The sequence below is a fragment of the Leucopleurus acutus genome (assembly GCF_964270905.1).
Source record: "Leucopleurus acutus genome assembly, chromosome: 10".
Classification (NCBI taxonomy): Eukaryota; Metazoa; Chordata; class Mammalia; order Artiodactyla; family Delphinidae; genus Leucopleurus; species Leucopleurus acutus.
Genome location: NC_139153.1, coordinates 85,126,283 through 85,139,871, shown reverse-complemented (window position 1 = coordinate 85,139,871; position 13,589 = coordinate 85,126,283). Strand labels below are relative to the sequence as shown.

The 13,589-nt window shown below is 39.1% G+C and overlaps 1 protein-coding gene across 5 annotated transcripts in view; it reads left to right on the top strand.

Moving 5' to 3' along the window:
- The window catches only part of CARMIL1 (capping protein regulator and myosin 1 linker 1), a 323,350-nt gene that overhangs the window by 127,321 nt on the left and 182,440 nt on the right, over positions 1-13,589 (top strand). For all 5 annotated transcript variants that reach the window (XM_082847980.1, XM_082847981.1, XM_082847979.1 and 2 more), the window contains exons 4-5: positions 2,782-2,841; positions 12,184-12,305. In XM_082847980.1, coding sequence (XP_082704106.1) covers positions 2,782-2,841; positions 12,184-12,305 — 182 coding nt within the window. The remainder of the gene's footprint in view (positions 1-2,781; positions 2,842-12,183; positions 12,306-13,589) is intronic.

The following is a 13,589-nucleotide window of genomic DNA, read 5'->3' as shown; positions in this document are numbered from 1 at the left end:
ACTGCGCCACCAGGGAAGCCCTGTGGTTCTCTCTTAAAGATGTCCTCAGGTCTTCCTGCAGCCTGCCTGTGTCTCAGCTTCCTAACTAGTCCCCCTGCCCCAGTGACATTCTTTAAACTGCCCAGTGACATTCTTTAAACTGTCTTCCGGGTGGGCTGGAGTCAGGAGGGTCAGTGGTGGGAGCTGAGAACAAAGGCCTGTTAAAAAGAGCCATGGGTGAGATTAGAGAGAATGGCTTGAACCTTGCTGTGATGTCGGTCAGTGTGTCCCCATATCTCCCCTCCTCACCATTGATAAGAATCAGGGCTCTGATCACATACTCAGCCTGTGCGCCTTACTCATCCCTGAAACTGCAGGGTCTACTTCTCGTTTCTGTCTTGCCCTTGTTCTTTGAATGCCTCTATGCCTTTGCAAATTCTTCTTCTGCTGCCTGGATTTCCCTTTTCACTCCTTTCTTTGACACACTTGAAGTCATTCTTCAGGGCCTAGCTGGAATGTCTCAGTGCTTTCCTGGTTCCCTGGCACTTTGCTTATTCCAGGGACAGCACTGAGGTGCAGCAGAAGCATCCTACCTGACCTCCAACTAACCTCTCCCAGCCAAATTGACCAAAGCTGCCCATGCTAGTCCTGATACACTGACTGATGCCAGCTGCATCTTCAGAGCCGCTAGGTTATAAGAGACTGTAGCTGTTTACACCTGTCCCCACCAGTTGTATGAGATGCCCACCAAGGGTCAGTGGTTTGCTTCCAAACCTATTCATAGCAGTTATAATTACAATAGTAAATTGTTAAAAAGATATTTTACATATCAATGAAATAGGCTGCAAAAGGAGAGAGTATCTGTGAAATACTGAATGTTGGTAAAATAATTCACTTAAAAAAATTACTGTCTTGTTAAGGACCGGACAACTGTTAAAGGCTGGGGGGTTGGGGGACATAATAGTCTAGAGAACTTATGCCCTCACATTGCTTTCCCAGTGTCTTCAAGCTCTCACTCCATTTTAAAGAGCTTCAGTTGGAAGTTGTGTGTCCTGCATTTACGGGTATGGTCCACAGAGGAAATGCCACTGGAGGGCCAGACAATGGGACTTGACTCAAAGAAGAAAATTTGGCATTATGTCCAAGGCTAGCAGATGAAAATGTTTATAAGTTTTAATTTGAAATAAATGAAGGTAGAGAGGTACTGTTTTTAGAGAATGATTCCCTGCTTGAAATGACTTTTCAAAATCCACCAAGTATAGATCTTGATAATGATAAGTAAGAAGACGTCCACTCTAATGGAATGTTTAAAATGTGCCCCCGATGCTGCATGTAACCATGGGAGGACAAGATAAATGTCTCATTCCTCTTTCCAGTCCTGGCACACAGTAGGCCGTCCGTAAATTCTACTGGTTGGCTGTGTGAATGACGAAAGAAGGAATTATCTTTCTACCTCCAGCCCTCATCACCATCCTGGGGATTCAGGGGTTCTCTGTTCTAAAATTTATCTGACCAAATGTGTAAAGGTACAACATAGCACCAGCAGGCAGAACTAAGGGTCCTATGGGTTTGGTTCTGAATGGGTTCTTTTTCCATTACATTGCTAGTTTTTTTTTTTAAATAAATTTATTTATTTATTTTTGGCTGCGTTGGGCCTTCGTTGCTGCGCATGGGCTTTCTCTAGTTGCGGTGAGCAGGCTTCTCATTGCGGTGGCTTCTCTTATTGCAGAGCATGGGCTCTAGGCGCGTGGGCTTCAGTAATTGTGGCACGTGGGCTCAGTAGTTGTGGCTCGCGGGCTCTAGAGCACAGGCTCAGTAGTTGCAGCGCACGGGCTTAGTTGCTCCATGGCATGTGGGATCTTCCCGGACCAGGGATCGAACCACTATCCCCTGCATTGGCAGGCGGATTCTTAACCACTGCGCCACCAGGGAAGTCCCCACATTTCTAGTTTTAAGACGAGAGGGTAAAATAAACTGATCCAACTCAGTTCTTCGTTGTCTTTAGTACCAGACCCTGTGACTGTTTGTACTGAGATGAGAGACTGAAAAACTGGGAGAAAGATTAGTGGCTGTTTTCCAGGAAAAATAGGCAAAGAGTGTGAGACTAGAGGTATTTTGAAGAAAAAGAAATGCTGATTACAGGAGAAGCGAGGAAGGGACACTTGTTATTAAAATGGAAGGGAAATAAATCATCATTTATGTATATACACAGAGAGAGAGAGAAGACTTTAACTGTGTGTGTTTCATTGAAACACAGATTAAAATTCCTAAATATTATATTCTTTTAAATCCATTCAAATTTGAACTTTAATGAAAGATAGTGGTAGGAAAGATGACTCCAGTAAGTGGTCAGAGGGTAACCCAAAGAGGTAAAGGTTTAGAGAGAAGGGAAAACAAACATTGTCTCTATCCTGATCTGATTTGCTGAAGCAACATCTTGAAATAAGAGAAAAAAAAGTCTATTTAGATGACTCCCTTCATATATTCATTTCTCAGTAAATAAATACTGGAGTAGAAGTACAGAAACTTTCCATTGGATTTGTCCTTGGATGAAATTTAAAAAGTCAGACTTGGAGTTTCCTTTCAGCCCTTTGGGAAAGTGAATAATGCTTTTCCTGAAATATGCTAGATCAAGGTCATGTTCTATTGAAAGTATGGAGATATTAAACCAGCCTACCTTCAGAAGATGCCCAATGTTTTGTTTGCACTGGACTGTTTCTAATTGTAGCATTTTTACTTTGAATTATAGGTTTTAAAACCCTCATTACAGGTCTTTATTTCCCCCTCCTCCCTCAATTGCAGCTCGAGGTAACCTTCAGCTACCTGGAGATTCACGGTGTCCTGTGCAGCAAGCCAACTCAGGTGGGTGTGAATAACCTGTTTGTCATTACTGCAAGGTCAGAACCTTTCTTGAGTTTCTGACACCAGCTAATACCTTCTATTTGGTTCACTATTGAAAGTTTCTTGAGATAATGTGGAAAAACAAGGTAAGGGAAAATGGAAGTTTCTGCATGAGAGACTGAACAGGGGCTAGGTGGGAGGGGACCGGGAATTTGTGATAAGGGAAACACGTTCTCCATAACTCAATTTGAAAAGAACAATTAGCTCTTACGTTACCTGGCCATGTAAACATGAGAGTACCGTTCCTTAGAGATGTTGTACAAGTTACAGCAGTAACATTTCATAGCTATTCTACAGTAATCTGTAAGATCTTTCTGGGAATACAGTGATAAGTGAATCTTTTGGTATTAATAAAATGTAGATTTTTAACAACAGCGTTATTGAACTATAAGTAACGGGCAGCCAACTGAAGTGTACAGTTTGATAAGTTTTGACATGCAGACCCTTGAAACCATTACCACAGTCAGGATGCTGAACATACTCATCACCTCAAGGTTTTCTCAGGCATCTTAGTAAACATTCCTTCTTGCCTCCTCATTCATAATCATCTACAGGCATCTACTCTCAGCCACTATAAATTAGTTTGCATTTTCTAAAAATTCATATGAATGGAATCATACAGTATGTGTACTATTGTCTGCCTTCTTTTAGCCAGTGTAATTATTTTGAGACTGATGAATTTTGTTGCATGTCTCAATACCTCATTCCTTTTTATTGCTGAGTAGTGTTCCATTGTATGACTATATCACAGTTTGTTTATCCATCACCCACTGATGGACATTTGTGTTGTTTCCAGTTTTTGGCCGACAAGCAAAGGGCAATGAACATTTATTTACAAATCTTTGATTGGACATTGGCTTTTATTTCCTGTGGGTAAATATCTAGGAGTGGAGTGGCTGAATGGTATGTATGTACATGTATGTATGTATATAGTGTAAATGTGTATGTAAACTGTTTAAGAAGCAACTAAATTGTTTTCCGAAGTGGTTGTACCACTTTACGTTGCCACCAACATTGTGTAAGAGTTCCAGTTCCTTCACATCCTCCCAACACTGGTATGGTCAGCGTTTTAATTTTTTGCCATTTTAATAAATTTGTAATGCTTTCTCATTTGTAGTTTTAATTTGCATTTCCCTAATGACTAAAGATGTGTGGAGCATCTTTTTATCTGCTTATCTGCTGTCATATATATCTTTTTGGTTCAAGTGTCAGTTCAGATTTTTTGCCATTTAAAAAATTGAGTTGTTTTCTTATTAAGAGTTCTTTATATGTTCTGAATACAAACCCTTTATCATATATGTGATTTGTACATATTTTCGCTCAGTCTGTGGCTTCTTTTTTCATTTTCTTTACAGTGCTTTTCAAAGAGTGGAAGTTTTAAATTTTGATGAAGTTCAATTTATCAGTATTTTCTTTTATGGATCATGCTGGTATCATATTGAATAAATCCTTGATTAACCTAAGGTCACAGATGTTCTATGTCTTCTAGGAGTTTTATAGCTCTGAGTTATACATTTAGGTCTATGATCCATTTTGAGGTAATTTTTGTGTATAAAGCAATATGTGGATCAGTTTTTTTTCCCCCATTATGTATAGATAGTATTTTTACTTGTTCAAGTACCATTTGTTTGAAAGACTGTCATTTCCCCAGTGAACTGGCTTTCACTTTTGTTGAAGATCAATTGTTCACATAAATGTTGGTCTATTTCTGGACTCTGGTCCCTTTAATCCTGTCCCTTTGGTCTATTTGTCTGTCCTTATGCTGCTCTCACACTGTCTTGATTACTGAGGCTGTTATAGTAAGACTTGAAATCAGATAGTGTGAGTCCTCTAACTTTGTTCTTTTTCAAAGTTGTTTTAGTGATTCTAGGTTAGGTTCTTTGCAATTCCATATGAATTTTAGACTCAGCTCAGTTTCTACAAAAAGGCCTGCTGAGATTTTCATTGGGATTATATTAAATCTATAAATCAGTTTGGGGCGAATTGACATCTTTTTTTAAAAATTTTTTTTGCGGTACGCGGGCCTCTCACTGCTGTGGCCTCTCCCGTTGCGGAGCACAGGCTCCGGACGCGCAGGCTCAGCGGCCATGGCTCACGGGCCCAGCCGCTCCGCGGCATGTGGGATCCTCCCGGACCGGGGCACGAACCCGCGTCCCCTGCATCGGCAGGCGGACTCTCAACCACTGCGCCACCAGGGAAGCCCAGAACAGATACTCTTGATTTACTTCTATATTTGAGAGAAAGCATCATTCTTTTTCCATTAAGTGTGATTTTAGCTGTTGGTTTTCATAGATGCCCTTTATCTGGTTGAGGAAGTTCTCTTTTATTCCTAGTTTGCTGAAAGTTTGTATTAGGAATTATTGTTTTATATGATTATTGTGTGCTTTTCTTTTTGTTTCTTTTGTTAATATGGTAAATTTTATTGATTTTTCAAATATTAAATCAACCTTTCATTCCTGAGATTAACCCCACTTGGTTCTGATGTATTGCTCATTTTATATATTGTTGGATTTCATTTTTTAAAATTTCGTGAAGGAACTTTGCAACTATGTTAATGAGACTTATTGGCTGTAATTCTCTCTCTCTGTCTTTTAAAATGTTTTAATTTTCTTTCTGTATTAGAGCAATCATGGTATCATGGAATGACTTGGGAATTAGTCCCCCCTCTTCAATTGTTTTTAGAAAATTCTGTGTAGTCTTGGTGTTAATTCTTCTTTAAATGTTTGGTTGAATTTCCAGTGAAGTCATCTGGGCCTGGAGTTCTCTCTTAGGGAAGGTTTTTAACTACAAATTCAGTTTCTTTAATAGATATGGATACATTCATATTTTTTTTCTTGAGTGAGCTTTGGTAGTTTGTGTCTCCTAAGAAATTTATACATTTCATCTCAGTTGTCATATTTATTGGTATAAAGTTGTTCATAGTATCCACTTGTTATCCTTGAAATATCTGTAGAATATCATTCTGATATTGATAATTTGGTTCTTCTCTGTTTTCTTTTCCATGTCAGTCTGGCTAGAGGTTTATCAATTCTTTTGATCTTCTCAAAGAACTTGCTTTTCAGTTGCATTAGTTTTTCTCTGTTGATTTCATTGATTGTTTTCTGTTTCAGTGATTCTTACTCTGATATTTTTATTTCCTTCCTTCTACTTATGTTTTTTTTGTTTCTAAAACTCTAAAGAAAATGTGTGTGTGTGTGAGAGAGAGAGAGAGAGAGAGTGTGTGTGTAGTTTGCTGATAGCATTCGTAAAAGAAATTGTCAAAATCATCACTTTATGTTGATTGAGATTACATACAAATCCTTGGAACTTTTCCGTAGTCCATCTTAGAGCAATGTTTTATCCTATGTTTATCATTCTCCAAGAACTGGCGTTTGGAAGAAAAATTACAGCACCATATATTTGCCCAAATGGGCAAACATATGCAGGAGTGAGTGATAACTCATGAATGATGACATAACCAGGGCCTTCTTGATGGTCTTAATTCAGGAATGTTTATGTTTATGATTTCGGGGTTGAGATGGGAATAGAAGGGCGCTATTGAAATGCCAGTGTCAAGGTTATATTCAGAATATGATTAGACTGTGGTATTTAATTATGAGAAAGGATGTTGATACAGCAAGACTAATTTTCCCATGTGGCTGCTGGAACTGCTCTTACCACACTTGTGGTCCTGTCCCTTCAATATGTCCAGCATTCAGAGGAACTGGGTGTAAAGCAATCCACCTTAGTCCCATGGAGCTGTTCTGTGGTTGTAAGTACCACAAAAATAGCTCTACCACATGACCTCAGTTTGACTTTGTCCCATGGTACGGACCTTGGGAATGAAATTACTATATAGGGAAACAGTGGTACTACTTCACAGAGGAGCTAGCAATCCAGACACTTGGAATACGAGTCACTTAGTGGTATTCAAAATTTGATGTTTCAAAATTGCCTATGGTGCTTTTTAAAAATACTCATACCTCAGCTATTGGGTTTAAGACAGGCTACAAGGATGTATTGTACTACATGGGAAATATAGCCAATATTTTTAATAACTATAAATGGAGTGTAACCTTTAAAAATTGAATCAAAAATCAAAAAGATACTGATACATCCAGCAGCTCCACCCCACCCTGCTGCCACACACACACACACACACTTTCTCACACACACACACACACACACACACACACACTTTCTCACACACTCATGACAGTTAGGCTTCGATATGTCTGGGGTGGGCATTTGATTCTGTTGTGTCCCAGAGGTTGAGAGTGAATAACCTGTGTAACCTCAGGACCCTTGCTGTCTCTGGTTTTGATTTTCTCTGATGTGAAATCATAAGGATGATCGTGTCTGCCTGTGGCACTTGCAGTCTAGCCTTGATTAGAACATTTTTTTCCTGATGTTCTCTGGGGTTTATTAACTTCTCTGTCATTGCTGTTTTTATCATTATTTCATTACAGTTTGTAAATTCCGATCAAATGCCAGGGGGTATACACAGTTCACGGTATATGAGTGAGAGTGAGTGAACGTGTTATTGAGTTTGTGAAGTGTGATTTTACTGTTGCTCTTTTCCTCTTTTTTGTGAAAATGGGGGAGACCTTCATCTTACTTTACAAGTCTCCTTGCCATCACACTTTCTGGCGTTCAAGTTCTCTTGCTGTCACAGTCAATAAATAGAGACCAACAGTTGTATAGCTTTATAGTTATAGAATTTTTGGACCTTTTTTTGTACAACTGAAGTACCTGCTAAAAATTTTTTTTTTAATTATAAGTTAATTATTTGCTACGTCATAGAACGATTTTGGTAAACCACCCCTGGCTGTTTTTGTTAGAAGAAAGAAAAACACTTTACAGATCTGTTGGCTGGGGTTTAGTAAAAAGTGCTTTTCTTGGACTTCCCTGGTGGCGCAGTTGTTAAGAATCTACCTGCCAATGCAGGGGATAGTGGTTCAATCCCTGGTCCGGGAAGATCCCACATGCCGTGGAGCAACTAAGCCCATGCGCCACAACTACCGAGCCTGCGCTCTAGAGCCCGTGAGCCACAACTAGTGAGCCCACGCACCTCAACTACTGAAGCCCCTGCACTGTAGGGCCCACATGCTGCAACTACTGAGACTGCGTGCTGCAGCTACTGAAGCCCGCGGGCCTAGAGCCCATGCTCTGCAACAAGAGAAGCCACCGCAAGCAGAAGCCCACGCACCGCAACAAAGAGTAGGTCCCGCTTGCCGTAACTAGAGAAAGCCGGTGCGCAGCAACGAAGACCCAACGCAGCCGCCCCCCACCCCCCAAAAAAAACACAAAACTTAAAGGTTAGTCAGGTGGTTCTACCTTAAAACAAGAGGCAGAGTGGGCTTGGAAACTTGAGTCTTAAATAGGATACTAGGGCTTATATCACTATTATTTTAAATGTGTATTGGTTGTCATGAATTATGTTCTGCTAGGTGTCTAAGCAAAAATTGTTTCAAACATTCTATTTTTCCCCAGCTGAAATAGGAGGGAAAGAGATACTTGAGAGGGAGTTCTTTTTCCTGATGAAATGATTTACTGTGTTGGTCTCACCTCTGTCACTTTGTTGTAATTCTTTACATTATGCAAAGGTGGTGACACATTATGCAGGGCTGGATGAATGCTTTTATGTGAAGTTGAATTTTAAAGGCCTCATTTCTTCCCACCTGTCACCTTTTCTTCTTCTGTGTCATTCTATTCAATCCTGTGCAATTAAGGATGATTAGATGTTAAGATTAAGTGGAATTAGAATAAGCTAATTACTAATTACTCGTACCCAAACTGTGAACTGAACAGATGCACTAGATGTGAAGAAAGAAGAAGTACCTTATAGTGAAAAATATAATTACCTGTGGTGCGGAGGTAGGGGGTGGGGTGTGGAACATAGATAAGGTGGCTGCATCCCAAAGTATCTGGCTTTTTAAAACATACATTTGCCCAGATAGGTGCCTATAAAATATCTGAGCCTCATTTCATAAAGCAGTTTTAGTCTTACTTAAGACACCTCACTGAAGTGTTGCATCAGTAAATACCTCCAAGTACAATAATGCTTGCTGCCTCTTTGGGGGTAAATATCTCTTGGACCAGCTTCTACAAGACCGGGGCAATCTTTTGTCTAGAGAATTTCAAAGGCAGTGCCATTAATTCCTTGAGGAATGAATGTGCTGAGAATTAGGATTAAAAAATGTTTTTTATATAGGGAGCCAACTAACTGGTACAAAGGTGGTATGTATTAAATACCTGTTAACAGATTCCCCTAGGGGTACTTACGAAGAAGTAACATTTTAAGGACTCAGATCACTGAAGTCTTTTTCTTTGATCTCATCATTTTGACAAATAGATTGGATTGCTTGTTCTTTTAACATAAACACTCTGAAAGACAGATTATTTTTTTTAAAATTCAGCTAATCGTAGGACAACCTAAAGCAAATCTAAAAGCTTCTTTGTCAATCCAGTTGGCTAGTCGCACATTAAGGGTAGTGTTTCCCCATCATATTTTTGTACAAATTAAGTAACATCAGGAGGTAAATGTATAAGGATATTTGGATGCAGCGATCATCAAAAGGATTGAATTGTACATGGATATTTTTGAGATCCAAGATAATAAATAGTATTTTTTTTTAAAAAAGAGTGATTGAAGTCAGTTCTTTTTATTTGGAACGTGTTTATAATCAACCTGTCTTCCCTTTTGTGACCTGCCCTTTTTGTCAGGTTGTTTTATACTTACTTGTAAGACTAGCTGTATGACCTCAGTTCAGCATTTTTGGACATCTCCAGCAGTTACTATAGGAATGAGTCTCGCCTAGCATGAACGTTATTACTTTGTTTCCTTTGTATAATCCTTTCCAAGTATCCTGTCTTCTTAGAATAGTTGAAGCTTTTATAAGCACTTGATTTTTCTTTTGTTATCAGGCAAAAGGTTTCACCATTTTACTTAAACATCTCATGATGTGTCTTGTTTTTAAAACACATTTTACAAAAAAGTGACTATTGGGTTATCCTCCGGTGCTCACTGAAGGAGGTATTCTTACTTACACTGGATGCTAGGGATATGACAGACTTTGTAAGTCAAGATGAAATCTTGGTAAAAGGAGAACTCACCTGCAAATGTGGCTATTCAGTTTCCATCACCGGGGGTGGGGGTGGGGGTGGTGGTCTGTTTGAATCTGCAGTTTGGCCCTTAGAAACTTGCTTCAGTTTCTGGACGTTTCTGACAAACTAACCACCCTCTACCCAAACAGTTCTTTCAGTCTTAAGGTTAAGACCATTATTTTAAGGAAGTGCTTCTTAAGAAGCTGGTATTGTATTAGTATCTATCAGCGTGAGTACAGAAGTTCCCCCGTAACTGCAGTTTCACTTTCTGTGGTTTCAGTTACCTGTGGTCAACTATGGTTGGAAAATGGAAAAATCCAGAAATAATTCAAAAATCTTAAATTTCATGCTGTTCTGAGTAGCATGATGAAATCTTACTCTGTCCTGCCCCTTCCCACCCAGGACTTGAATCATCTCTTCATCCAGCGTTTCCCACCCATTAGTCATTTAGTAGCCAGCTAGGTTATCAGATCTACTGTTGTGGTATTTCAGTGCTTGTGTTGAAATAACCCTTATTTTACTTAATAATGGCCCCAAAGCACAAGAGTCATGACATGGGCAATTTGGAAGTGCCAAAGAGAAGCCATAAAGTGCTCCCTTTAAGAGAAAAGGTGAAAGTTCTTGATTAATAAGGAAAGAAAAACATTTGTATGCTGAGGATGCTAAGATCTATGGCAAGAACGAATCTTCTCTCTGTGAAATTGTGAAGCAGGAAAAAGAAATTTGTGCGAGTTTTGCTGTTGCACCTCAAATTGCCGAAGTTATGACCACAGAGTGTGATAACTGCTTAATTAAGATGAACAAAGGTATTAAAGGAAATCATCAACAGAGTGAAAAGACAACCTACTGAATGGGAGAAAATATTTGCAAATGATATGACCGATAAGGAGTTAATATCCAACATATATAAACAGCTTATACAACTCAACATCAAAAAAACAAACAACCTGATTAAAAACTGGGCATAAGACGTGAATAGACATTTTTCCAAAGAGGAAATGCAGATGGCAAAAAGGCACATGAAAAGATGCAAAACATCGTTAATCATCAGGGAAATGCAAATCAAAACAATGAGATACACCTCATACCTGACAGAATGGCTGTCATCAAAAAGAACACAAATAACAAATACTGGCAAGGATGTGGAGAAAAGAGAGAACCCGTGTACGTGATTGGTGGGAATGTAAATTGGTGCAGCCCCTGTAGAAAACAGTATGGAGGTTTCTCAAAAAAACTAAAAATATAACTACCTTATGATCAGCAGTTTCAGTCCTGGGTATATATCCTAAAAACCCAAAAACACTAATTTGAAAAGACACAGGTACCCCAGTGTTCATAGCAGCACTGTTTACAATAGCCAAGATATGGAAGCAGCCTAAGTATTCACCAACAGATGAATGGATAAAGAAGATGTGGTATGTGTACACACACACACAGAGGAATACTACTCAGCCATAAAAAAAAAAATGAAATTTTGCCTTTTGCAGCAGCATGGTTGGACTTGGAGGGCATCATGCTAAGTGAAATAAATCAGACAGAGAAAGACAAATACTGTGTGATATCACTTACATGTGCAATCTCAGAAATACAACAAACTAGCAAATATAACAAAAAAGAAAGACTCACAGATATAGAGAACAAACTAGTGGTTACCAGTGGGGAGAGGGAAGGGGAAGGGGCAATATATGAGTGGGGGATTAAGAGGTACAACTATTAGGTAGAAAATAAGCTACAAGAATATATTGTACAACACAGGAAGGAATATAGCCAATATTTTTATAATAAGTATAAATGGAGTATAAACTTTAAAAATTGTGAATCACTATCTTGTATACCTGTTACTTATATAATATGTACATCAATACTTCAATTATAAAAAATGGAAAAGGCATTAAATTTATGTTTTGAGAGAGACCACATTCACATAAATTTTATTATAGTGTATTGTTATAATTGTTCTATTTTATTATTAGTTAATTGTTGTTAATCTCTTAGTATGCCTAATTTATAAATTAAACTATCACAGGCGTGTATGTATAGGAAAAAACAGCATATAGAGGGTTCGGTGCTATCCGAGGTTTCAGGCTTCCGTTGGGGGTCTTAGAATGTTTCCCCACGGCTAAGGGGGGACTGCCGTATATCGTTTACATTATTTAAAATAAAAAAATCGAAGGAATTGGATTCATTATTAAGCAGTGTCCAACCTGGTTGTTGCAGATGGTTGTGGAAACTGAGAAGTGCAGCATCTCCCTGAAGATGGCATCACCTGAGGACGTGAGCGAGGTGCTGGCACACATCGGCACCAGCCTGCGGAAGATCTTCCCTGGCTTCTCCCCATTGTGAGTTCTCCCGCGGGAGGGTGAGGAGAGCAGAGACCTGGTCTCTCCCTCAAACTGAAAACAGCCTTTCTCTTGCCCCTTCACTTGGTTCCTCTCTCATACTTTCTTCTTCTCTTAAACATTACATGTTACAACCCTCTCTCAAACCTTTGTGTTTTATGTCTGAGATTTTCTATATGGCTGCTCTTTATTTTTTTATTTTTTGATTCAATTTTTTTAAAACATCTTTATTGGAGTATAATTGCTTTACAATGGTGTGTTAGTTTCTGCTTTTTAACAAAGTGAATCAGTTATCCATATACATATGTTCCCATATCCCTCTTGCGTCTCCCTCCCTCCCACCCTCCCTATCCCACCCCTCTAGGTGGTCACAAAGCACCGAGCTGATCTCCCTGTGCTATGCGGCTCCTTCCCACTAGCTGTCTATTTTACGTTTGGTAGTGTATATATGTCCATGCCACTCTCTCACTTTGACACAGCTTACCCTTCCCCCTCCCCATATCCTCAAGTCCATTCTCAAGTAGGTCTGTGTCTTTATTCCCGTCCTACCCCTAGGTTCTTCATGACATTTTTTTTTTTCTCTTAGATTCCATGCATATGTGTTAGCATACGGTATTTGTCTTTCTCTTTCTGACTTACTTCACTCTGTATGACAGACTCTAGGTCCATCCACCTCACTACAAATAACTCAATTTCATTTCTTTTTATGGCTGAGTAATATTCCATTGTATATATGTGCCACATCTTCTTTATCCATTCATCCAATGATGGACACTTAGGTTGCTTCCATGTCCTGGCTATTGTAAATAGAGCTGCAGTGAACATTTTTGTACATGACTCTTTTTGAATTCTGGTTTTCTCAGGGTATATGCCTAGTAGTGGGATTGCTGAGTCGTATGGTAGTTCTATTTGTAGTTTTTTAAGGAACCTCCATACTGTTCTCCATAGTGGCTGTACCAATTCACATTCCCACCAGCAGTGCAAGAATGTTCGCTTTTCTCCACACCCTCTCCAGCATTTATTGTTTGTAGATTTTTTGATGATGGCCATTCTGACCGGGGTGTGAGATGATATCTCATTGTAGTTTTGATTTGCATTTCTCTAATGACTAATGATGTTGAGCATTCTTTCATGTGTTTGTTGGCAGTCTGTATATCTTCTTTGGAGAAATGTCTATTTAGATCTTCTGCCCATTTTTGGATTGGGTTGTTTGTTTTTTTGTTATTGAGCTGCATGAGCTGCTTGTAAATTTTGGAGATTAATCCTTTGTCAGTTGCTTCATTT